This window comes from Pseudonaja textilis, chromosome 8 (assembly GCF_049901715.1).
Source record: "Pseudonaja textilis isolate UNSWEBS1 chromosome 8, rPseTex1.2, whole genome shotgun sequence".
NCBI classification, from domain to species: Eukaryota; Metazoa; Chordata; class Lepidosauria; order Squamata; family Elapidae; genus Pseudonaja; species Pseudonaja textilis.
Genome location: NC_141997.1, coordinates 46,676,971 through 46,702,187, shown reverse-complemented (window position 1 = coordinate 46,702,187; position 25,217 = coordinate 46,676,971). Strand labels below are relative to the sequence as shown.

At 38.9% G+C, this 25,217-nt stretch overlaps 1 protein-coding gene and 1 long non-coding RNA gene across 2 annotated transcripts in view; one reads left to right on the top strand and one right to left on the bottom strand.

The window, feature by feature from the left end:
- The window catches only part of DIAPH3 (diaphanous related formin 3), a 106,002-nt gene extending 87,116 nt beyond the window's left edge, over nucleotides 1-18,886 (bottom strand). The window contains exons 1-9 of the mRNA XM_087938039.1: nucleotides 18,689-18,886; nucleotides 14,211-14,243; nucleotides 10,176-10,352; nucleotides 7,312-7,416; nucleotides 5,997-6,127; nucleotides 3,563-3,637; nucleotides 3,408-3,477; nucleotides 2,039-2,175; nucleotides 1,157-1,262 (exon numbers count right to left, since the gene is read on the bottom strand). Of these exons, the coding sequence (XP_087794165.1) occupies nucleotides 1,157-1,262; nucleotides 2,039-2,175; nucleotides 3,408-3,477; nucleotides 3,563-3,637; nucleotides 5,997-6,127; nucleotides 7,312-7,416; nucleotides 10,176-10,352; nucleotides 14,211-14,243; nucleotides 18,689-18,808 (954 nt within the window). The 5' untranslated portion in view covers nucleotides 18,809-18,886. The remainder of the gene's footprint in view (nucleotides 1-1,156; nucleotides 1,263-2,038; nucleotides 2,176-3,407; nucleotides 3,478-3,562; nucleotides 3,638-5,996; nucleotides 6,128-7,311; nucleotides 7,417-10,175; nucleotides 10,353-14,210; nucleotides 14,244-18,688) is intronic.
- Nucleotides 18,887-19,171: 285 nt separating this feature from the next.
- Nucleotides 19,172-19,804, top strand: LOC148125189 (uncharacterized). The gene is made up of 2 exons (XR_015744520.1): nucleotides 19,172-19,231; nucleotides 19,638-19,804. It is a non-coding gene; the product is annotated as an uncharacterized LOC148125189 (long non-coding RNA).
- The last annotated feature ends 5,413 nt before the right edge of the window (nucleotides 19,805-25,217 follow it).

Genomic DNA, 25,217 nt, shown 5'->3' with positions numbered 1-25,217 from the left:
AGTAACTTATTTTATTGCTATGAACATTATGAAATTGTTATTACGTCATGAACAAACGTCTATGTGTAGTTGGGGATGTGCTACATATAAAATAATGTTATTCAAAAGAGAATAGCTGTATAATTTCAGGGGATTATTAAAAGTTTCCATTTTGCTTTCTGCAACACATCTAGACGTGGACAAACTTTAGAAGTGTCATTGAACATATTCAAATTTTTATCTTACGGATTTAAGGAAGTTTTACAAATAGTGGATAACCATGATTTCCATGCATTATTCTTTCTTTAAAACAAAATGTGATGTTTAAAACAACAGAAGAGGTCTCTGGCATTACAATTAAAAGAACCGTATGGGTTAAAATTGAAGTGTGGGGCTATTATATTTCTTTTAGGTTAATCAGGAGGAATTAAGTCTTTCGAAGTCAGTGGGCCCACAACATTTTAGGCACCAGAAATTAGTTCTGTGGAAAACATTTTTTTCAGGATGGTTGGTGTGTGTGTGTGTGTGTGTGTGTGTGTGTGTGTGTGTGTGTGTGTTCACGTGCGAAGAGTGGTTTAGTGCACTACCTAGATCCTGCGCATGTACAAATGAAATGTACAAATGTACAAATGAAATTTTGCTCGCTTGTGCAGACTGGTTCCTAGCGCATCATGGCCTGGTACCAGTTCATTGCCCAGGGATTAGGGTTCCCTATTCTAGATGGCATAGAAAGCCAGTATGTTTAGGAAAGGTATATCTAAAAAGGGATTTAATATATCTCCTCTGCTGAAAAAGCAAAAGCAATTCACGACCCCTTTCATTTAAAACAGAATAGAACGGATATTCCCAAATCATGATAGAGTAATTGCTTAAATCTCAATCTGTCGATTGGTCAAGTTGTTGGCCCATGTTGGTCAATTGGTTGATCACTGACATTATGAAACTGAAACTATCTCTGCAATTGTTGTAGGTTTTTTTGTAACATGGCAAATGTATAATGACAGAGGTGACACAGGACAAACCATTTCCAAATGGTTCAAGTAAGTCAGTTTAAGCATATCTAGCTGCATCCAAGGTTGAACAATTCTCCTGGAATTTTCTTTTACTTCAAGGACGCACACTGCATTAGTTACATTTATTGGTTTTAAAACACCACCAAAAAAACAGCAGGACTTACTTGCAGGTGGACTGAACTCTCCTCAAGACCCTTCAGAATGGGGGCAAATCGGTGAATACCTCGCTCTTCTGCTTCTGTAGTCAGGGCTTTCAAAATTTTTTCCAGGCTGTGGGAGGGAGGGAGGGAGGGAGGGGAGGAGGAAGGAAGGAAGGAAGACGGAAGAAGGATGGATGGAAGGAAGGAGGTAGGAGGGAGGGAGGGAAGGAGGGAGGGAGGAGATGGAAGGAAGGGAGGAAGGAAGGAAGGAAATGGATGGAAGGGAGGGAGGGAGGGCGAAAGGAGATGGAGGAAAGGAAGGGAGGAAAGGAAGAAGAAAGGAAGGGAGGGAAGAAGGGAAGGTTATTATTAAACTAAACAGACATGCATACTTCATCATCACGTCTTAAATCCATCTATTTCAAGGGGCTTGCAATAAATCATCAAGCAATATTTCCCAGAAACCTCCAATCACCAGGCACTCCCAATGGAGTTCACATTCTACATAGGCTATATAAATCCTGCAAGGAAATTCCCATCCTGGAACAGTAGTCCTGGGAAATCCTCACAAAGCAACAAATAAATAAATCATCTCTACTTTGACATCAACCCTTTAAAGACTGGACAACCCAAAGCTAAAAGTTAGGCAGAGATATTTCTGTGCCCTCACAAAACCCTTTCAGAAGTGGAGAATCTTTACGAAGCCTCTTCTGAAGGTTACACAGACAATCAGAATGTAATTCCTCATACTGCTATGTTTACTGTTACTTTCAGAACTGCTAGTGCTTTCAATAAATTGCAGGCTTTTCCGTTTAACGTAATTTGTTTCCAATTAAAAGCATGATTCAATTCCTTCAAAAAAAAGAAATCGTTCTACATTCATTGGCCACACAATATTACACTTACATATTTTCCTCCCCAATAATGCATATCGCAGAGAGCAGTTTCACTGCATCAGTCATCATGTTGATATGTTTGGGATCAATCGTTTTGGCCAATAACGAAAAACTTCTCTCTTCGCTCATTATTCTCTCCAAACCGTACTAAAGGGTCAAGAAATATATATTTTTTTCTTCAAAACGTGATTGTTAACAAGATGCATATATGCAGACAGTTAGTGGCCATGTTTTCATCTATATACTGTATGAAGAAAATATGTGAAATAGCAATAGCACTTAGACTTACATACCGCTTTATAGTGCTTTACAGCCCTCTCTAAGCAGTTTTCAGAGTCAGCCTATTCCCCCCAACAATCTGGGTCCTCATTTTACCCACCTCGGAAGGATGGAAGGCTGAGTCAACCTTGAGCCTGGTGAGATTTGAACTACCAAATTGCAGGCAACCGATAGTCAGCAGAAGTGGCCTGCAGTACTGCATTCTAACCACTGCACCACCGTGGCTCTACCTAATTGTAAAGCGTTTCAAAGGGCGCTTCCACAAGAGGTCAAATTGAGTTTGACATAAATGCTTTTTCCTTTTTAATACGTTTTCTTCCTTGTCCTCTTGCTTGCATGTATACTGTTTTTACAACTCACTTCTGTTATGCTGTTAACTCATCCTTGACTTACAAGCATTTCTTTCGCAAATGTGCTTTTTAAAGAGGCAACTGGACTTCCTTGTTTTTCTTTGAAGACATTTCGCTTCTCATCCAAGGAGCTTCTTCAGCTCTGACTGAATGCTGGGGAATAGAAAAATTTATACTCCTTGCAGACAGCTGGTCATTTGTAACCTTTTAGAGAGTTGTTGAGGCCGCTTAGAGGTTTAATCTGTGTCCTCAGGGTCACCCTTAAAGAACTCATCTATGTCAAAATTAAACAGCCTTCTCTCAACAGAGGACCCTGTGACACTGAGGGCACAGATAAACCTCCAAGTGACCTTAACGGCTTGCTAAAATAATGCAAATGACCAGCTGCCTGCAAGGAGCATAAATCCTTCCATTCCCCACCATCCAGTGAGAACTGAAGAAGCCTCTTGGATGAAACATCTTCAAAGAAAAACCAGAAAATTGAGTTGCCTCTTGAAAAAGCGCTTTTGGGACAACCATGACCCGGATGATTGAGAAGCTCCACAGACAACCATTTCTTTTGTGACCATTCAAAAAGTAACTGGACTTTCTGACCACTATGTCCACCGTGATGCCGCAATGGGAAAAATGGTAATAAGTCACTTTTTTTCAGGGTCATCGTAACTTCGAAAGGGGTCACTAAACAAGTCAAGCACTGCCTGTATGTGTAAGCCTTCAATGTCAAACAATGAAGCAAATGAGTGTACCGACCTTGTTATTCATAAAAGCTTTTAAGCACTGAATTATCTTATGCTGTATCTTCTTTAGAAACTTGTCCTGTCTGAACGGAAGAAGACACAAAAAGTTACATCATGTTGGTTACTGTCCATTCTTTTTGAGAATTAGAGACTTGTTAGGAGACTCACTGTTTGGTTTCAACCAGTCTTTCCAAGAGGTCCAATAATAATCCGAGTCCTTCACGTCCGAAGTTCTCCACCCAACTGCAAAAATATCTCTGTATTATTTTTTGGCACTGATAATAAAGGGATCTGAGCCAAAAACCACATAGATACAATGCATACTCAGAGCTCCAATTCTTCAGTTCCCAACTGTGCCATTTAGTTCCAGTGAACTATGGAAAAAGGAAATCAGTGTGGTACTGTGGATCATGGAGATGGATATGATATCTGTGATAATCTATATATATAAAAGCCAAATACCACTCACTCATCATGAAATCTCCAGAACTGTAAATCCTACAAACTTGAAATTTGGCACACATGTTCGTCTTGGCTTCTAGGTGCTTGGTAAGAAAGGATTTTTCGAAATGACCATCAGATCATTAGTATTTCTTATACAACAATTAACACCCTCTGATGCTAAGTAGTTCTACTCCCTCTCCCCACCTGAAAAGAAATCTGTTCCGATTGCCAGTTGCCTCACATTCCATTACCTCAGTTCAAATTGGCAGATGTTCCACTCCTTCACTCAGGAGCGGCCTGGGGCTCCTTACAGTACCTCACCAAACTGTTTATGCCTTTCACCTTAGAACTACTTTATATAGGGCCAGAAATTGGCACAACTTATTCAACAATACAGCAGATCTAAAGAATTTCAGGCTACTTGAAGATTCAATTACTGGATTGGGTATGTCTAGTTTGATGAAAAGAAGGACTACGGTTGACATGAGAGCAGTGATCCAATATCTCAGGGGCTGCCCCAAAGAAGAGGGAGTCAAGCTATTCTCCAAAGCATCTGAGGGCAGGACAAGAAACAATGGGTGGAAACTAATCAAGGAGAGAAGCAACCTAGAACTAAAGAAAAAATTTCCTGACAGTGAGAACAATTAATCAGTGGAACAACTTGCCTCCAGAAGTTGTGAATGCTCCAACACTGGAAGTTTTTAAAGAAGAGATTGGATAACCATTTGTCTGAAATGATATAGGGTTTCCTGCCTAAGCAGGGGGTTGGACTAGAAGACCTCCAGGGTCCCTTCCAACTCTGTTATTCTGTTCTGTTCTATTCTAGCCGATGGAAAGCTGGGTGAGCAAAGTGGAATCTGTATGACTAGGACCATGGATAGATATCCTGTTTCGATGAAAATAAGACCCAACTGGAAAATAAGCCCTAGCATGTTTTCAGTATGCTTGTAATATAAGCCCTACCCCCAAAATAAGCCCCAGAGGGGCGCATTTGGAAGCGTATTTTCCCAAAAATATGTCCTAACCATAAAATAAGCCCTAATGCATCTTTTGCAGCAAATATTAATATAAGACTTAAATATAAAACATGATACTTGATGGGTAGACATGTTACTTCTTAAGTCATAGCTATACGAAAAGCCAGGACCTTAATAAAAGCCTATTTTTAGTCTTCCCACTAAAAGGTTCTTCATTTAAATAATAATAATCTGTCGGCGATGTGTAAATCAGTCGTGTTCATGTTCATGTACCTCTGCAAGCAAATTTTCCGGATATTGCCATTGAAACAAATCCTATATCTACTGACTTAATCAAGTTCTAATTTTAGTGCCAGAGACCCCTGACAAGATCATAATGTTATGGAGATTAATTCAAGGAGAAATGGATGTGCAACCGGAGGAAGCACGTCAATAGCACCATAATAAACTCCCAATGAGACCTTTCTTGGCTTGTGATAAAAAAAAAAAAACTAGTTCCAGAACACAGAGAAATATATTAACCCGTTTTTCTCTATGTGGCTTGGCCAATTACCATGTATTTTAATAAAATTAAATTCTAGAAAGGTAGTCCCTGACTTACGACAGTTAATTTAGTGACCATTCAAAGTTACAATGGCTCAGAAAAGTGACAATATGACCTTTCTTCACACTTACAGCAGTTTTAGTACCCCCGTGGTGGCATGATCAAAATTCAGATGTTTGGCAACTGACTCACATTTATGACAGTCTCAGTGTGTGTCACGTGATCAAAGCCAACGGGAAAACCAAATTCATTTAACAACCGTGTTATTCATGTAACAACTGCAGGGATTCGCTTAACAACGGTGGCAAGAAAGGTCACAAAATGGGACAAAGCTCACTTAGGAACAGAACTGTGGTCGTAAGTCAAGGACAATCTGTATATGCGGCTTCACGTCCAAAAGTGATTTGTGTCCCTTGTAAATTCGAAATGGTCAGAAAATGAAAAAATAGAATACCTATGAGAACCATATTAAAACAAGTGATGATTCTCAGTAATGAATTATTTTTACAAATAAAACAGCTTATATAACTTAACTTACATAAAACACTGAATAGACAACAGCTGCAATGTATAAACACAACGTTCATGAAGCCAGCTTTTATTTTATTTACAAAGTTTTGCTGAAGAGTTGCGTTACCTGACAGGATTGCTAGTTAACGACACCCGAAGAGATTCTAGGCAGCTGACAAGTTTTTCATCCACGGTTCCAGATTTTAATTCGTATATGAATTCCTGAGGCAAAATCTGCTTTCTGTTCTTGAGGCTTCCCTGAAAGGAGATATTCACACATGCTATGAAACTAATATATATGTAATGTTCATGTGCATTTAAAAAAAAAGCATACATTCCAGCCACAAACATTCCTTCTTCGTTCCAAAATTTCATGCTAAATACATAGATCTATTAAGCATATGTGTGAAATGTGAAACTTATTTCAACTTTTCCCTCAGGACATCGCTATAGGGCACTGTATGCAAAAACAACTAGAGACATTTTTTATCCCCTTGTGCCATCACTATGCTGAACAGAGCTCTTTCTTATGTCTATGGATATTTACCTATGTAGTACGGCTGTGTTATCCTTTTCATCTTTTCCTACTGTCTTCTCTTATTGGTATCATTATTATGATATTATTTTGCTATTTTGCGTGCACACTGAGAGCTTATGTACCCGAGACAAATTCCTTGTGTATCTAATCACACTTGGCCTATTCTATTCTATTCTATTCTATTCTAAATTCTATTCTATTCTACTCTACTCTATTCACACTCTACCTCTATTCTATTCTATTCAATACTTTCTATTGTATTCTATTCCATTCCTCATCCCAATACATTCTATTCTACCCTATTCTAATCTAATTCTATTCTATTCCATTCCTTACCCCAATACATTCTCGTCTGTTCCGTTCCCTTCCATTCTTATTCCTATTCTATTCTAATTCCTATTTCATCCCTTCCCATCCTATGGACAACCTTGAAAGCATGCTCAAATATGTACGCACGTTCCAAAATGGTACCACCGGGTGATTAACACCATTAATACCGAATGGTTCAAAAAGATTACATATGCCACGTCAGAACTTACCCTAACTTATTTGCAGGACCTCCTAATTAAACTCAGCAAATGTTGTTGTTTTTTGTCATCCAGCCGCTAAGTCGTGTCTGAGTCTTCGCGACCCCATGGATCATAGCATGCCACATGCCAGGCCCCCCTATCCTCCACCGTCTCCTGGACTTTGCCCAAATTCTTGTTCACTGCGTAGACCGAGGATTCTCTCTAACCATCCCATGCTCTGATGTCCCCGTCTTCTTTTCAATTCCATCTTGCCCAACATCAAGCAAAAAACTTAAGACGAATTAAATCTTGTTTCTATTTTCTTCTTCTTCTTCTAAATTTTATCAGTCTCTTTCACTAGCGTACGCTGTGGTCTCCCCATCGCGCATACCTACCTGCCTCGAAGCAGCACTAGTATACTGCAACACCATTTCCTTTTTGATACTGAAGTCTTTTTCTCTCAGCGGAGCTTTTCGATCCTCGTTTAAATTCATATCTTCCTAAAAAAATAAAAACAAAAAGTAAACACAGTTGTGTGAGATTGCAGATTTAATCCAAAACTGTTTTCGGAGCAGAGAGAAACGGGATGAGATCTGCTTTAAAAGTCAGAGGCCGTAACAATAATCTTTATTATCGCTCAAAGGTCAACCGAATGTCAACAAAGAGCTAGACATGGAAAGAAAACAAAAGACAAACACAAACAAACAAGGGAAGCTTTTCTGCAGGCACTGTGCCATTGGGTAGCAGGAGGAGATATTATGGATTCTAGAAAAACCTTCCCTTCATTTTAGTTCAAGTAACTTTGTGCCATCTTGCCTTTTGGCCACCAAAAAACAGATATTCCATGACAAAAGGGGCGGGGGGAAGGGGAGAGAGGGAGGGAGGGAGAGAGAGAGAGACAGAGTGTTCAATGCCTCCTATTGAAATAAAAACCAATAGCCTTCCATTTTCTCCTCATTTTCTCAATCCATAGAGTGGAAAACAACTTTCTAAACAAGTCTGATTAGGAGGTAACATCCTGCCTTTCCATTCTCACTATAGGAAACAGGCTCTCCGGTTTTTTTTTTTCCAAGTCAGCAAATAATGGCAGAAACCAACACTTCAGCAAAAATCTTGATATTTTCCATCTTCTTTTAAAAAGAAAGAGAGATTAGTATTTCCCTCACACGAGGTATTAGTACCACTTTAAAAAGCCTTAGTAAGGCCACACCTGGAATACTGCATCCAGTTTTGGTCACCATGTTACAAAACGATGTTGAGACTTTGGAAAAAGTGCAAAGAACAACTAAGATTATTAAAAGCCTGGAGACTAAAACACATGAAGAACGGTTACAGGGTTTGGGTTTGGCTAGTCTAGAGAAAAGGATCAGGGCTGAGATGACAGCAGTGTTACAATATTTAAGGGGCTGCCACAAAGAAGAGGGGATCAAATTATTCTCCAAAGCACCAGAAGGCAGGACAAGAAAAAAAATGGTTGGAAGCTAACCAAAGAAAGAAGCAACCTGGAATTAAGGAGAAACTTCTTAACAGTGAGGACAATTAACCAGTGGAACAACTTGCCAACAGAAGTTTTGGTTGCTTCATCACCGGAGGTATTTAAGAAGAAACTTGAAATGGTATAGGGTCTCTGCTTGAGGAGGGGGCTGGACTAGAAGACCTCCAAGGTCCTTTCCAGCTCTATTCCTTATCTAATCAATCAAGATCTCCATCACAATACCAAACTCTGCCATCCTCCTCTCTTACTGATGGATTAATATGTACACTGCAAAGATGGCTCTGGCTGCAATGAAGCTGCAAGCTGAATTGTTACTCTCATGTATGGGAAATTCACAGGGAAGAGAACCGAACGCCTTAGAAACTCCTTATTTGATAACATTGGTCTTTTTATCCAATTGGTTGAGAAATCAGTATCACTAAGTGTGAAGATTCAAGAGCTTCTCTGCCAATTAGGTTAGTAAATAAGTAAGCTTATTCTTTTTTGAGTGATTAACCACTCGCTTCTGAATTTCCCAATGCCTAATTCTTTGAGGAAGAAAAAAAAAACCAGGATGTTTTCTTTATTTCTGAGCGATGGGCTCAGCAGTTAAAAGATACTGAGCTTGTCAGCTGGAAAGATCACAGTCCGGGTTCGAGACCCGAGCTCCGCACAATGGGTGAGCCCCCGTTCCTTGCTCCAGCTCCTGCCCACCTAGCAGTTTGAAAGAATGCAAATGCGAGTAGATAAATAGGTATCACTCCGGTGGGAAGATAATGGCATTCTGTGAGCCTTTGGCTTATAGCCATCCTGGCCACAGGATCATGGAAACATCTTCGGACAACGTTGGCTCCCTCGGCCAAGCAACGGAAATGAGCACCAAGCCCTAGAGTTGGACATGACTGGACAGGGAAACCTTTACCTTTATTTTTAAAATCAAACCATTTTGAAACCTCTGTGTGATTGCTTCCTAAATATTGCTAGGTTCATACAACGTATCATATAGTTTGATTTTTGACTCACTAAGGTTGAGTATACTTGGCTAGTGTGTTTGACAAATTATCTGGAAGTTTACATGGATTATAAGCAGTCATTCGATTAACCATGATTACAAAAACTTTGTCTAACCAGTTTTGGTTGAAAATGGGACACCTGCTTTAACGAGCTGATGAGCAGACAATTATTTTTATCAGTGCAACTTTTTCACAGGAAAAGAATTTTCTTTTGTGATTTTTTTTATATTTTTAACATACAATAAATCCATTCCATTTCAATCGTGTGTCAATTAGGTACATATTTCATGTGCTTAACAATTATTAATATTTTTTCTTAACAGTATAACCATATAATAATTCCATTCCCATATACATAACATCCAGTATATCTATTACACTAGTTTCTCTTATTGCTTTATAATTATGTCTAATTTCTTTTAATTAATTTTATTTTCTAGCCACTTATAAAACAAACCCCATACTATGTAATATTCAGATTCTTCTTTTTCTTTAATTTCTAATGTCAATCTATTCATTTCTGCACATTCAAATATTTTTTTCAATTCTTTTTCCTTCTATCGGTATCTTATCACTTTTTCAATTTTGAGCAAATACAATTCTACCTGCTGTTGATACGTGTATCATTAAGTATGTTTTTCTTCTTTACTATAACCTTCAGGTACCATTCCTAATAAAAATATTTCAGGCTTCAAATCTATGTGTTGTTTAATCATTTTGGGAAAAGTTAGGAATTACACATCGAGTTCAGAAAGTGGCCTGCGATGCTTACCATCATTTTTTCAAACAGGGCAAGGATCTCTCCATCTGACAAATGAGTAGGCCTGAAGTCATCCATCTCTGCAGGCGTAGCGCATTCACTAGATGAGCAATGTGACTGCTTCAGCTGCGGGAGAGCCGGCCTGTCCTTTTTGCTGCCTGGAATCCGTATGCTGGAAAATTTATCAAACTGAACAAAAACCAAGAATAAGCACGTCTCGAACAAAACACAGACAAAATAAACAAACCCACCCTCGTTTCTCCCCCCAAAAAAATTGATCTAAAGAAATGCAATTGATTACCCAGAACTTTTAAAAACAAGCCCAAAAGCTTGATTATTCAGTAAAGCCAGACACCGTTTAATCCCACCCGCCACCCCGGACTAGAAACCAATCATTTACAATTAAGAGTTGCTGAAAGCACAAATGGGAATGGGAAGGGTAGTAATACGAAGGGAGAAAATGAGATTCTGAGACCTCCAAAAAGAAGGAATGGGTCAGTTGCAGATCACTTATGATTCCTAGCAAGACTTGAAGAAACTTTCCACGCTGGAAAACCATATCCGTTGTACAGCCATCCTCTTTTTGGTGTCAAAAAACAAACAGACAAACCCCTTTATGCCTCTTCCAGTATGTGGTGCCAACTGGGACTTTGTCAACATACAGTTCTTGCACACCTTCACAACACTGCTTGCCATGCTTCTCATTTATTTCAGACACCCTTATATTTTATATCTAATGTTGACAATTTAAGGATAGATAGATAGATAGATAGATAGATAGATAGATAGATAGATAGATAGATAGATGATAGATAGATAAATAGATAGATGATTGATAGATGATAGATAGATAGATAGATAGATAGATAGATAGATAGATAGATAGATAGATAGATAGATAGATAGATAGATAGATAGATAGATAGATAGATAGATACATACATACATGAAAGATAGAGATTGATAGGTGGATGGATGGATAGATGATTGATAGATGAAAGGTAGAGATAGATAGATAGATAGATAGATAGATAGATAGATAGATAGATAGATAGATAGATAGATATGGGAGAGAGGAAGAGAGAAATACATACATTATATAATGAAGGCTTGAATCATTAAAAGAATAGAGAAGATATTGTGAAACAAGTATTCCAATGGCATAAACTATATGAAACCAAATAAGGTGGTATGGATGGATCTAATATATCAATTCTAACTAAAGAAAAACCTGGATTAAATTACTATTTCTGCAAATCAGGTGTTAATAAAGACAGTTGCATGAAAACTGTTTTCTATAATCAAAAGAAAAAAAAAACAGCTTCCAGATTTTTTCCCTCCTTCCTAAAATTATAACAGTAATTGCAATCGTATATTAAACTCTTCAGCATCAACGTTTCTTTCCTTTATCATTGGGCAACGGCTATTTTGCAAGCTGCGTTTCCTCTGGACTCAGAAGAGGCACGGAGCCCAACTCTCATCTCAGGGCATGAATCCAATTTAATATGGGTACTTGCAAGCCAACTCCTGCCTGAACACATCTTGCAAAACAGGAGCTCATCTTTTCATAATCAGGTCTACTACCGAATGCGTAACTGTAAGCTACATTCTGTCGGGATCTGCTTTGCTGTAAGTTTATCGTAATTACTTTTTGTTCTGCTTCCTAAGATGATAGGGGAAGAGATTGAGGCTCCTTCTGTATCGCAACTTTTCAGGTACTTGAAAAATGTTAGCATGCCCAGTCTCAGTCATCTTTTGTCAAAATTAAATGGTTTTCTCACTCCCCCTTAGTAGTTTTGTGATCATTTTCCTTGCCTTTATCTGAAAATGGGCAAACTTTCAGAGATTTTCAAATTATGCTTCCGTGGATGCAGCAGCCTACAGTTGCTTTTGCTTCCTGCGCAATAAAGTCACTCACCGCTGACCTTTGCTCAATCTGTGATTAATTACAAATCCAAGAGTCTCTTCATGTGTCACTGTCACCAAGCCAGGTAACCTCCTTCCTGGACCTACACTTTTTGATTACTTTCCACCAACTCTTTTAATCTATCAAGGCGACATTTTGTCATCTGCAAATTTACTAGGGGCCGTGATGGGGATACAGTATTGCAAGCTAACTGTGCTGACTGCCAGCCGTTCGATTCTCAACAACTCAAGGTTGACTCGACCTTCCGTCTTCCCAAGGTTGATAAAATGAGGATCCAGATTGTTGGGGGCAAATATGGTGACTCTGTAAACTGCTGAGGGAGGGCTATAAAAGCACTGTGAAACGGTATATAAGTCTAAGTGCCACTGCTACTAAGCATTTCCTTATCTGTCAGCTCTGCAAGGCACGCCAGATGGGAAGCACACCCAGAAGTATTAGGAATAAAGACTATTTGTAGCTCAGGGTTAAAATGAGGGGTCCTCGGTGGTCTCTGAGCTTGATTGTTTCCTTCTAAATGTTTCATTACTCAAACTAGGTGATTTCATCATCAGACCAGCACTAATTGTTTACCTGGTTTGGGTAATGAAACATCTGCAAGAAAACAACCAAACTCAGAGAGCACCCAGGACCCCTTAGAAGTACTGCCTTCAACTTTATTGTGAGGTTATATTAATAGAACCACGCAAGAATGAAAGTACATCACTTGGACCAACCCCTTAGTTCAAGAAACCAGGGACTGTCCCTTTTGGAGATGTTTGAGACACACACCCCCAATTGCTTTTCTGGACTTTGCTGCTGGTTGACCATTGTCAAGTCTGCAGCTCTTCCTCCTGCCCATTCCCACATACGGGACCACTACAATATCATCAACCAAATCATAAAAATGCTGAAGAATATCAGCCCATGGCCAACACCTCTGGCATCCTAGTTGTTGTCGCATGAGAAAACAGCTGTTGAGCACCAAGACAACTATGGATCCACTTAGCAAAGTTATGTTTCTATCAGGATATGGCATATTCTTCAAATGCTATTAGGTCCACACCGTTCCCAAATTCTAACATTAATCTTGATGGATGTCCAATTAAAAAATGAGTAACTCTGGCAAAACACATCTCCTGAATACCGCAAAAGGGCTGCTCCCAGAGATTTTAAAGCACCCTTTTTATGGGAAGGGATGAGAAAATGAGTGGGGTTGCATTAGCGCAAGGGTGTGCTTAAATTTGGCACACAAGGTGCTTAAATCTGACCAAAATGGGCTGCATGGAGGCCACACGAGGCCCCCCGTGCAGCCCATTTTCATCTAGCAGGGTGCTGCAAGAGACATCCATCCTGTCTCCCCCACGCACATACATGGAGAACTACAATGATGATCCAACCCTGGAAGAAATCAGATTTGACACCCCTGCATTAGGGCATAAGGAAGTATATGTTACATTTAGATCGTAATTCCATTTCTAGGCCCAAGGAACTTTGCATGGATAGGATATAAAAGCAAGCCATAATTTGTCACGGTTTAGAATAGAGTAGAGTAGAGTAGAGTAGAGTAGAGTAGAGTAGAGTAGAGTAGAGTAGAGTAGAATAGAATAGAATAGAATAGAATAGAATAGAATAGGCCAAGTGTGATTCGTCTTGGTACAAATGCTCTCAGTGTCCAGAAAAGAAAAGATACATTTGTCAAGAGTCAAGAATCATAAGGTACAACACTTAATGATAGTCATAGGATACAAATAAGCAATCAAATCATACTAGGAAATAGTCAATATAAATCGTAAGGATACAACCAACAAAGTTACAGTTATACAGTCACAAGTGGGAGGGGAGGGATGAGAAGGAGGGATGAGAAGATTAACAGTAATAGACTTAGTAAATAGTTGAACAGTGCTGAGGGAAGAAAGGATAAGGTGGTGATTGTGTTTCCACAACACACAAAATCAGGACAACCACGCAACAGCTTAATATGTTGGATGAACACAGCTGGAACTGCTAGAAAGATCTATAGAGTTTCTCTTTATATGCTGACAGACAGCTATATCCAAAGAAGCAAAACACAGAACAGATTTTTTTTCCAAAACAAATTTTCCTTAAATTTACGATGTAACAAGGAAAACAAAATAGCTTACCACATCATCTGTCAAAATCTTGAGGTGCAAGGGCTGTAAATAAAATGAACCATCTGTTAAGGCGATGAAAAGTGTAAACACGAAGAAATCTTTTCACATAAAAGTGATAACTGCTACTACATGTTTCAAATTTAGGTGAAATGTAAATATATACGACTATATCTGTGTGACCTCAATATTTGTATAGTCCAAATAAAAAATAAATAAAAAGTCAGTAGTCACTTCATACACAATTAAATTGGAATTTGCTTTGATTTAAAGGATGGTTTAGCACCATATGCTAAGTGAGCTGCTGATAGGCTTCAAGCCATAACAGTACAGTTATATACATTTCATAAATGAAACATCTTATTTCCTCCCTGGCATATGGGACAAATGAAAATGTACAACTTCCAACTGACCTTCTCTTTACATATAACAACTTTTGTTTTGTTTTTTTGCACCTTGCTAAGTAATAGCCCAGCAAATCTATGCTTGTCCATTAGCTTAAGATTATTAAATGCGATAGCTTCCTCTGAAGATGTGACTTGCTCCATTCAGAGTGTTGGAAGAAATATCCATCTGGGTTCAATTCTAAGTGGGAAGAAAGACATTGGAAACATGGAGGCTGCTTTGAAGGATGGTTTAATGGTGAAGCAGAACCACCAAGGTATGTGAGATTCTGGGTAGCTGACCACATGGAGAGTGAGATATATTTATACCCTCTCTTGGGCCTTGCAAGAAATGTATCCTATTAGTTGTCATACTCCCAGGGGTCCAGCTAACCTTTTAGGCCAGCTTTAAGATTTGTGGACTCCCAGAATTCCTCCTCCAGTCATGTTAGCTCAGGAATTCTGGGAGTTGAAGTCCACGAGTATTAAACTTGCCAAGTTTGAAGACCTTTGTTTTAGGCTGTCTGTGTCCTAGGCTTGGTTGAATCTTGCTGGGTGATGATGCAATGAAGAGGGCTGTGTTCTGAAAGGGTGTTGGGCAATTCCTGTTATGGCTTAATGGCTTTGTCCTGGTTTGGATTGTAGAAAGTTAGCACCCAACTCTCTCCTAGAAAAATGAAATATTCCAGGAAATATTAAAAAGGCAGAATATTATATTTTCCCTAAAGGAGAAACATGTTTCTAAAGGCATAAACTCAGAGCCTCAGCTCCCTGCCACTCAGCAGATAATTTTGGTGCCAATTATAAGACAGAAGGCTAGGCCAGTCTATGCTCAAACCTTCTACTACTTCCAGAATTTCCTTCGCTTCAGAAGGCACGTTATCTAGCAGAGATTATGAAAACTATAAATACTACTTTGAGACATTACATCTGTCGGTTGCAAGGCAGTAAGCCTCTACTGATTGTATTAAAAATAACTATAAAATACAGCATTTTACGTTGTTTTTTATGTTTCCACTTGATGGGGCTGCTTTTCAGTGAAAGCTCAGATGAAATGACAATAAAAACCCTCAGAACAACAAAAATATGTAACAAAAGTAATAAGCATTGGAACAAGTACAAACTGCGGCAGGAAGAAATACACCCTGTGATCTTAAGCAAGTAAAGACAAAAGCTTTCACCTGGAACCAAAGAAAAAGTAACAAAAACAGCAACTTATGTAACTCCTTTGGGAGGAATAAATGCAATACTGAATTCTTCACCATCTGCCTCAACTGCAGAATTCAAAATGTAGCACTCCTTGTACACAGGAAAAAAGACAGACTTTTAACTGCCTTGGATAAAAGTTGTAACAAAGAAGCTAAGCTACCGTGGCCTTTGCACAAATCCTTTCTTTTTTAAACAATACCGCAATAGCACTAGCAGTTTTATATTTACTTATTTATATTATATTTATATTATATTATATTTATATTTATATAGATTTATATACAACTTCACAGGGATTTACAGCCCTCTCTAAGCGGTTTACAGAGTCAGAATACTACCAACACTGCATGGTGGCACAGTGGTTAGAGTGCAGTACTGCAGGTTATTTATGCTGACTGCCAGCTACCTGCAATTTGGCAGTTCAAATCTCACCAGGCTCAAGGTTGACTCAGCCTTCCATCCTTCCGAGGTGGGTAAAATGAGGACCCAGATTGTTGGGGGCAAGATGCTAACTCTGTAAAACTGCATTGAGTGGGCTGAAAAGCCCTGTAAAGTGGTATATAAATCTAAGAGCTATTGCTAATCAGGGTCCTCATTTTACTGACCTCGGAAGTATGGAAGGCTGAGTCAACCTTGAGCCAGTGAGAATAAAGTTGCCTTTTTATTTATAATAAAAAGGGAAGCATCAGAATAATGTCATCTACTATTAATTAGATTTATGTTCTGTTTTCCTATTCCTACAATACACCATGCAGCTTAAAATGATCAGTGCAAGGGATTATGAATTTCAGAAACATCTCTTCAGACAAGCCATCTGTACAGTAATCAAATTATATTCAGAGGGTGAAATGTCGTTCTGTCCTCATCACTTGTTAACTCCAAGTAAGACCGGCAAGTAAAAGTATTAGCAGCCATTTATTGTTTCTTTCGTTTTGAGACAGACTTTTTAAATTTCTTAGAAGCATAGCTTTTATGTTTCAGCACTCAACTGAAATTCAATCCTGGAACCAAAAGTACAGCCCTTAGAGCTAGTAAGCCATTTCTAAAACTCCCATGTGTCTTAGTAGGAAAAAATCCATATTCTCAAGAAACCAAATTGATTTTGAGGCCTGTTTAGAATTATCGTCCTATCATCAAAAAGGAGAAAAAATTACTGTATTTTAATTAAACCTTTTAAACAAGATAGAACTTAGTAAACATGGTATCCTCCAATAGATAAAAAGGATCGTTCCATGGCTGAAGTGTAAATAATTTTTCACTTCATACAATAGCTATCACCATCTGCGTATACCAAAATTTTATGCATATTACTCAGAAATACAGAATGTACTAGGATCTATCTCCAGATAAGCATGGACAGGCTTGCAACTTAGATGCCATTGTCCAAGTTCTCTCAAATATTATGCAGGTAAGATATGGCTTGGTGTATGCACGGATTTTATCTTTTTCATGGGGGCATTAACTAACAGGTATTTACTGTATATGCATGACTACTTGACAATCCATGATATAGCTGCGTAACATAGGTCATGGCTTACTCCAGGTATAGTTTGACAGAAGATACAGCTTTAGAAGATTTGCCAGCTTTTTGATCATAAGATCCACTGAGAAAATATTTATTGTGTTTTACAATCTTGCTAAGACTTTTTTGTAAAATAAGTAAATTTTATAAAAGTATTGTGTCCGAAATGTTTGCTTTATCAAATATATTGACCTTCTTTGGCCTCTGCATGACTCTCCAAGCATTTTTTTGGAGATTCTTCCAATTTTAAAAATTGAATTGCAAATGAGCCACAGTATAGTGTAAGGCTGTTGTCCAAGAATATTTCTGGGTCCTATGTACACCTCAAAGAAAGAAAATAGAAAAGCAAAATACAGTGATATATTGGTAATCAAACTGCTCATCGTCAAACTCATCAACATTTTTTTTTCTCAATGCATTTTGAGGCAAAAATTTTGTCCCAGTATTCATCATTTGTTTGGTATTTAACGCACAAGTTAGAACTTGTCAGTGTTGGCTGCCTTGTGATTCATTACATTATTCTTTATGGAAAAAATGTGCTTGTTAGTCATCATTTTTTGTACTCATCACTCCTCCTGGAACCAATTAACAATGAGTAGCAAAGTACCACTGATTATGCTAATCTCCTGAAATTCCAGGGGAGGGCTGTCAAACTCCCATGCCTGGTTTAGCGGAGGGGAAAAAAGTCGTGAAATATCATGCGATGCCGCCGTGACAACAGGAGCTTGACACCCCTGCTCTAGGGAGAAAATTGGAGACACAACCATCAATTTCCCTTTCATAACCAGTCAGGCCTTTCCCAAGAAGTCAAAGATCCCCTTCTCAAACCCTACTATGGCCCCAAATGGTTTATCATGCCTTCCCAAGCATCAGTTAACTCCTTTTCCAATAAAAGATAATTACAATATGTCACCACCACCACCACGGACAACCCCTTTGTAATGCCTCACCAAAGAAGTCCCTCACCCCTTTATGACCCTAATAACCAAGTGTATACAATGCATAGACATAAACAAACAAATGCAAAATTATGCGCATAGCCGCATCACACAGAGAAATTCACAATTCCTCTTCCCAAAGACTGCTTTGCAAGCACTACCAGCAGCTCCCAAAGGGTCTCCATCTCTAACATACACTGCATAGACATACATGCATGTATGCATGCATGCATGCATGCAAAATTATGCATGTAACCACATATATGACATGACTCAGAGGGGCCCCAATTCCCCTTCCCATTCTTCCTCTCCTCCCCACCCCCCGCCCAGGAGCCAATAAATTTCCTCCTACAACCTCCCCCCCCCCCACTTCGGGCTCCCAAAAGCTGCCCCGGGCATGCGCCTGGCGACCCACCCCCGACCTCCCCGAATACTTACGAACTTGGCTTTCTTGCTGCTGCTGCCGCCGCCTCCTCCGCTGCTGCTTCCCTCCCAGCCCAGCGCCTCCGCGGCCTGCCTGCGGGGCGGCTGGGTCTTCCCGCGGGGACCCCTCTCCATGATAGCAGCAGCAGCGGCGGCGACGGCCGAGACCTTCCCCGGACAACCTCGCCCGGCTCGAATTCTCCCGCCGCTCTGGCCACGCCCCCTCCCGGCGCGGACCTGGCCAATCGCGGGGCCGCCAGCTCGGAAGGCGGCGTCCGGATTGGACCAGACGGGTTGACCAATCGCCGCTCGGTTTAACCGTCGTTTTGGGAGGGAGTGGGGGGCCGAGGTGGAGGAGCCGCGGATGACGTCACTCGGGCAGCTGAGATGTCTCCGCCTCGGAGTAGTTTACTCCTCCGGAGTAAGGCATAGTAACTCCTTTGGGAAGGAGGGGGTTTCTCGGGTGAGGGGGGTAAGGAATTGGGGGCGCTGTGAGCCGAAGGACGAGGGAAGGGAGAGACAGGTTGCGAAATGCACAAACGGGATGCAAACTGTCGTGTGTGTGTGTGTGTGTGTGTGTAATATATATATATATATATGTATATGTGTGTCTATATAGATATATGATGTATATGTGTGTGTATAATAGTATATATGTATGTATAGGTGTATATGTGTGTGCATGTATACGTATATAGATGTAGATATGTATATGTGTGTATATAATATAATATAGATATATGTATATCTGTGTCTGCATATGTGCTTTATCAAATATGTGACGTGTCTGTATATGTGTGTGTGTATATAGATGTAGATATATATGTATATGTGTGTATATAATGTGTGTGTGTATATATACGTGTGTATAGATGCAGATATGTGTGTGTGTGTGATATATAGATTTATATGTCTATGTGTATACGTGTGTATGTATATCTATTTGCCGCCTATCTCCGTGCAGCTACTCTAAGCGGCTCGCAACAATAAAAAGGAAGAAAAAGGAAAACGCCTGTAAACAGAACTGAATAAAATAGAACAACAGCAACAAGGAAACACAACCAGAATAAATACTTCCATAGGGCAACCAAATCGAAATGTAGAATGATAGATAAATGTATACATGATAAATATATGCCATGTGTACATTTTTATTAATATCATATTACAAAACATCAATGAAGATAATGATAGAAAGGAAAAGGAAAATGTGGGATAATGGGGAAGAGTTACCAAAAAAAATAATATTCATTTTAATAGCAGCAATCCTGCCTAATAATGAAAGTTGCAGCTTGCCCCATGTTTCTATATCCTTCTTTACCTGTTGCATCAATTTATCATAATTATTTTCCTTAAGTGTCTTACAATGTGCTGTCAACCATATTCCTAAATGTTTAACTTTCTTTATCACTTGAATTCCCATAACTTCTTCTAGTTCTATTTTCTGTTTTTCTGTTAAATTTTTAGTCATTAATTTTGTTTTCTTCCTATTAATTTTAAGCCCTGCTACTGCTCCAAATTGTTCTAATTCATTCATCAATTTTTGTCCTCTTTCTACTGGTTCCTCAATGAAAAAAATCATATCATCCGCAAACACTTGCAACTTATATTCTTCTTTCTTAACCTTTAATCCTTTTATGTCTGGGTTCTGTCTAATTCGCATTAGTAATGCTTCTAATGATAATATGAAGAGCAGGGGTGAGAGTGGGCAGCCCTGTCTGACTCCTATTTTTATTGGGCGGGTATATTCCCCGTTTATTATAATATTAGCCTGTTGTGTATCATAAATGCTTGTTATAATATTTTCAAATTTGGTGCCTAAATTCATATTATAATTTTTTTGGATTAAAAATTGCCAATTTAAATTATCAAAGGCCTTCTCTGCATCTAAAAACATAAGTGCAATTTATTTTTCGGGGTGGGCTTCATAAAATTCTAAGGCATCTAGTACTATTCTTAAGTTGTTCCTGATTTGTCTGGTCGGGAGAAATCCATTTTGATCTTCATATATATGTTCATTTAACATTCTTTTTAGTCTACTTGCTATAATAGAAGTGAATATTTTGTAATCAGTATTTAACAGTGAAATTGGGCTATTATTATGTATATATTGGGGATCCAAATCCTCCTTCGGGATCAGTGAAATCAATGCCCCCCTCCATGAGTCCGACATTCTGACTGCCAATAAGACGTCATTAAAAACTTCCACCATAAGAGGTCCTATTTGTTCTGCTAGTGCCTTGTACAGCTCCCCTGGAATCCCATCTAGTCCTGGGGATTTATTGTTTTTCTGGTTCTCTGTTGCTGATTTCAATTCAAACCAAGTAATGTCTTTGTTTAATAATTTTTCCATTTCTTCCCCAATTGCTTTATCCTTCACTTCATCTAAATAGTTTCTTATTCTATCTTTGTTAACTTCTTCCTTTTTATATAACTCTTCAAAATACTTATGGGCAATTTCTTTTTTCTGTTGTATCTCCTGTTGTATATCCCCCTTTCCATCTATTAGCTGGTATATCAATCTCTTTTCTTTCCTTTTTTTTAAGTCTATATGATAGCCATCTCTTCTGCATTAAATCATGAATCTGGCCCCAATATTTCTTTGTGTTATTACAATTCCATCCAAGATGATAAAAATTTCCAACACACATCTGAAACAGCTTTATATATCTTTGACAATTTGTCAGGCATTGGGTACCAACAATGCATTATTTTGTAAAAGGTCATAGCTCAGTGTAAATTTCAATCCATTAATCCACGTTTTCCTATTGTGTAAGTGTTACATTGCACTCAAAATTCTTTGGCTATTGAATCACAATGTTTCACATATTCATTTTTCAGATTCAAGGCATCCTTTTTCAATTGTCATAGAGCAACTGATATCAGCAATATTGTATTTTCCTTCATTTCTATCTTGACTATTAATCTTCCACAAACAGGTCTATTTGTACCTTATCTCCCTCTCAATTTGTGGCAGTAAATTACATACCTGGAATAAAGGTACAGTTACATCATATCAGTTAGTCATCTGTTAAAAAGATCTCAAGCACTGCAGCTTTTCTTATAGAGAAATATAGAATCATAGAAAAGTAGCACGCTGGCCTAGAGATGAAGACACTCTTCTCTCATTCGAAAAGTAGAAAGTTCCTAGGCAGCAACAGAGGTTTCTCTTATCAGGACGCAAAGAGAAAATATCTGCTGTGAACTCCATGTAGGTGTCAGGAAGGGCATCCGGCCAGTAAACTCTCAACTCCATTCAGTTGCCCAGACACCACCTTGAAGCAAAGGATTCAATATGTTCATAAAAAGAAAAGGTAGTCATAGAAAATTTGGATATGCAAAATGTTATACAGTTTATGCAAAAAGGGCAAGTGATAAAATTAACTGGCTTAAGGAATACTTACCAGTTGTTTTTGATCCAGGAAAAAATAGTGTGTATATAAAGTTATTTACACAAAAATAGACTTTGAAAGAATATCTGTTTTTAATAATACCTCATTTTGATATAGGTTCAGTGCTAAATATGGTAGTAGAAGAAAGAACAGAATAGAATAATGGAGTTGGAAGGTGCTTGTGGCCCGTCAGCGGCCAGCAGAGCTGGCAGAAGATTCGGACAGTGAGGAGGTTGGGAGGAACATGGGCCAGTCCTAGAGTCTGGGGAAAGCTCTGATGAGTGCTCTGCATCAGAGGCAGAGATGGGGCCAGGGCCGTCTGACAGTTATCAGCTGCCTTCAGAGTCGAAGATCAGCGGGGCAGAAGAACGGCTGGAGCCTATTCTCAGTGTGCACATGTGCAGACCTGCCAGGAGAAGGGAACAGCTAAGGAACAAGGGTCAACTCAGGAGTAAAGCCACATGTGGGTGGTGAATGGGAATAGAGGGAAAGGGGAATGGTGTTTGCAGGAGACAATTAGTTCAGTTCATTAGGGTGAAGATCTGTTCCTGACTCCTTGCCAACTATTGTTTGCTACAGAGTGGCATTTGGAAGATATCAGCCTGGCAGATCTCCAGCCTGTAGTTGAGAAATCTCTTCAAAGACTATTGGCCAGGACTTTGCTGGAGAGGAATTCAACTTTAAACTAAATAAACGGGGGTTTATTGGGACGAGAGTCGACTTCATGCTTTTGGGAAGCCTAGGTCAGAACAGAAGGGACATTGAAGGTCTTCTAGTTCAACCCCCTGCATTGGCAGGAAAGCCGATACCATTTCAGACAAATGCTTATCCAATCTCTTAAAAACTTACAGCATTGGAGCATTCACAACTTCTGGAGGCAGGCCGTTCCACTGGTTAATTGTTCTAACTCAGGAAATTTCTGGACTTGAATCAAATCTTATCACTATTGTCATTTGGAGGAGCCCATTTTTAACAAGCAGAACAAGCTAAACAATCTCGTATATGCTGTGAGGAAAAAAGGAACATCTGCTATCCCTGATCCATGACTTGACTACTCAGGCTGATACAAAAATTGTTTTGTTCCGTGAGCGTTACAAAACCTGTCACCTACCAAATATCAGCTTTGTGGGGAAATCCCCACTTGCCTATTTATCGAGATTCCCCTTATCCTACTGAATTGTGTAATTTAAATATCTGATCATGTTTTGAGGAGAACACGTGTCCCAGATTTTACACTCTTATTCTCTGTCGATTTCGTAACAGGTGTCTCATACATACAAAGCAGATGGCTTTTAAAATGCATAGTTTTAATCTATTGCTGGGAGAATAGGGATAGTGTAATCATTCATATGTGCCCTGTTTTTACAACCCAAATCCACATGGCCCTGTGTTTTTAATTATTTGTGATGAGATACATAGCACTAACAGGATGATTATAAAGATTTGCATATTTGTGTTTCAGAATGCCATTACCTGCGTGGTATGACTGGGTTTACCCATCTGTTTATAAGCCAGTGAATCTCAAATAGAGTAAATTACACCTTTATTTATTCTTTTTAGATCGTGTATTACATACATACTCCACTACAACTGAAATCTAATTTTGTTTGTAAATAAGAATTCGGTAAATCTTTTGAAGACTGGGCCAAGATATTGTTGACAACTTGGCCTCCAAAGGATATATGTTTTCAAACGTTGTGAATATATTAGCTGACAAGCTAAGCCTCCACTAAAACATATTAGACTTGAAAATCACTATTTATATGAAAGAAAGCGTCAAGTAATCCAGAGCAGGGATAATTAACCTGTTGGCAACAAATGAAAATATATCATTTGGCTGGTCAACAAAGAGTCGTAACAGAACTTTGATTGGACACCAAAGAAACCATTCAGAAGCGCACATGATCTATCAGAAACCTCAGCAGAAATAAGTTTATCAGAAAGAACAGAAAATACGAAGAAGAAGGAACCCAGTAGTAATAACGAAGAATTTGGTGCAGGATATTTAATCCTGCACCAAAATGTAACACTGTTTCATTGGTTATGATATAATCATATCAACAAGCAGAAGATGTGCTCCTTGATTTTAAAAAACCCTCCCAAACAAACTTTGATCCTACTTTAAAATACATAAACTTTAAAAAAAAAAAGGCCTTGAAATTGGCTAAAATGTCAGATTAAGCTCAGGGGAAAAAGTGGTTAGTCGTAGAATTCATAGTTAAAACTCCAAAGCTAAATGCAACTACAAATGTGCTTATTTATTAATTTAAAAGATTTATATGATTGCTATGTTAAGCAACTCTAGGTGGCTTGCAACAACAATAAAACCAGTCTGTTCTGACCAAGGCTTCTAAGACCTTAATTAAGCACATGCTTAGCCCAAACAACTCTCTTTTATTAAACAGCTGGGACTTATGCTCATTCCCAGCCCGTAATGAGTCTCAAACAGTCCCTCGAGATAAGCACCCACCTTTATCTCCTTTGAATTGAGCCAACAACTAAAGTGCCAAATTAACTGTAAAAAGCCAAATGAAGTACAAAGTCCACACAGAATTTCAAGGTTTAATCTGAACAGAGCGAAAAACATTGCTTCCTGCAAAGGTTCCTGTCCCTTTGCACTTCCTTTATATCTTATGGGAGGGGCAATCACCTCCAAGCCTTACTCCTGAGTCACCCCTTTTGTCTTAACAGCTGCCTTCGGAGTTGGAGAAAAGCATTGGAGAAAAGTGTTGGAGTTGGAGAAAAGTGTGGAAGAAGAACCGCTGGTGCCTGTTCCAGATGAACGTATGCACAGAGCTGTCAAGAGAGGAGAAGAACTGAGAAACGGGCTGACTCAGGAAAAAAGATACACATGGGCCCTCCCTAGAGAATAAATAGAAGCAAAAGGGGAGTGGTGGTTACAGAAGACAATAGTTCGTATTTCTTTCGTAGGATTTGCTTTTCATGGTTGGTGCCTCAGAGAGACTCCTTGCCAAGTATTGAGTGTACAGCTTTGTGATTGGAAGCTCTCAGCCTGGCAACTATCCAAGGACTGATAAGTTCTGTTCTTGCAATTAACCCTTGGAAGGATTATTGCCAGGACTTTCCTGTGTGTGAATGCCATGAATTCACAGTTATTAAATAAAGAAGGGGTTTTGTGGGGGAGAAGGAGT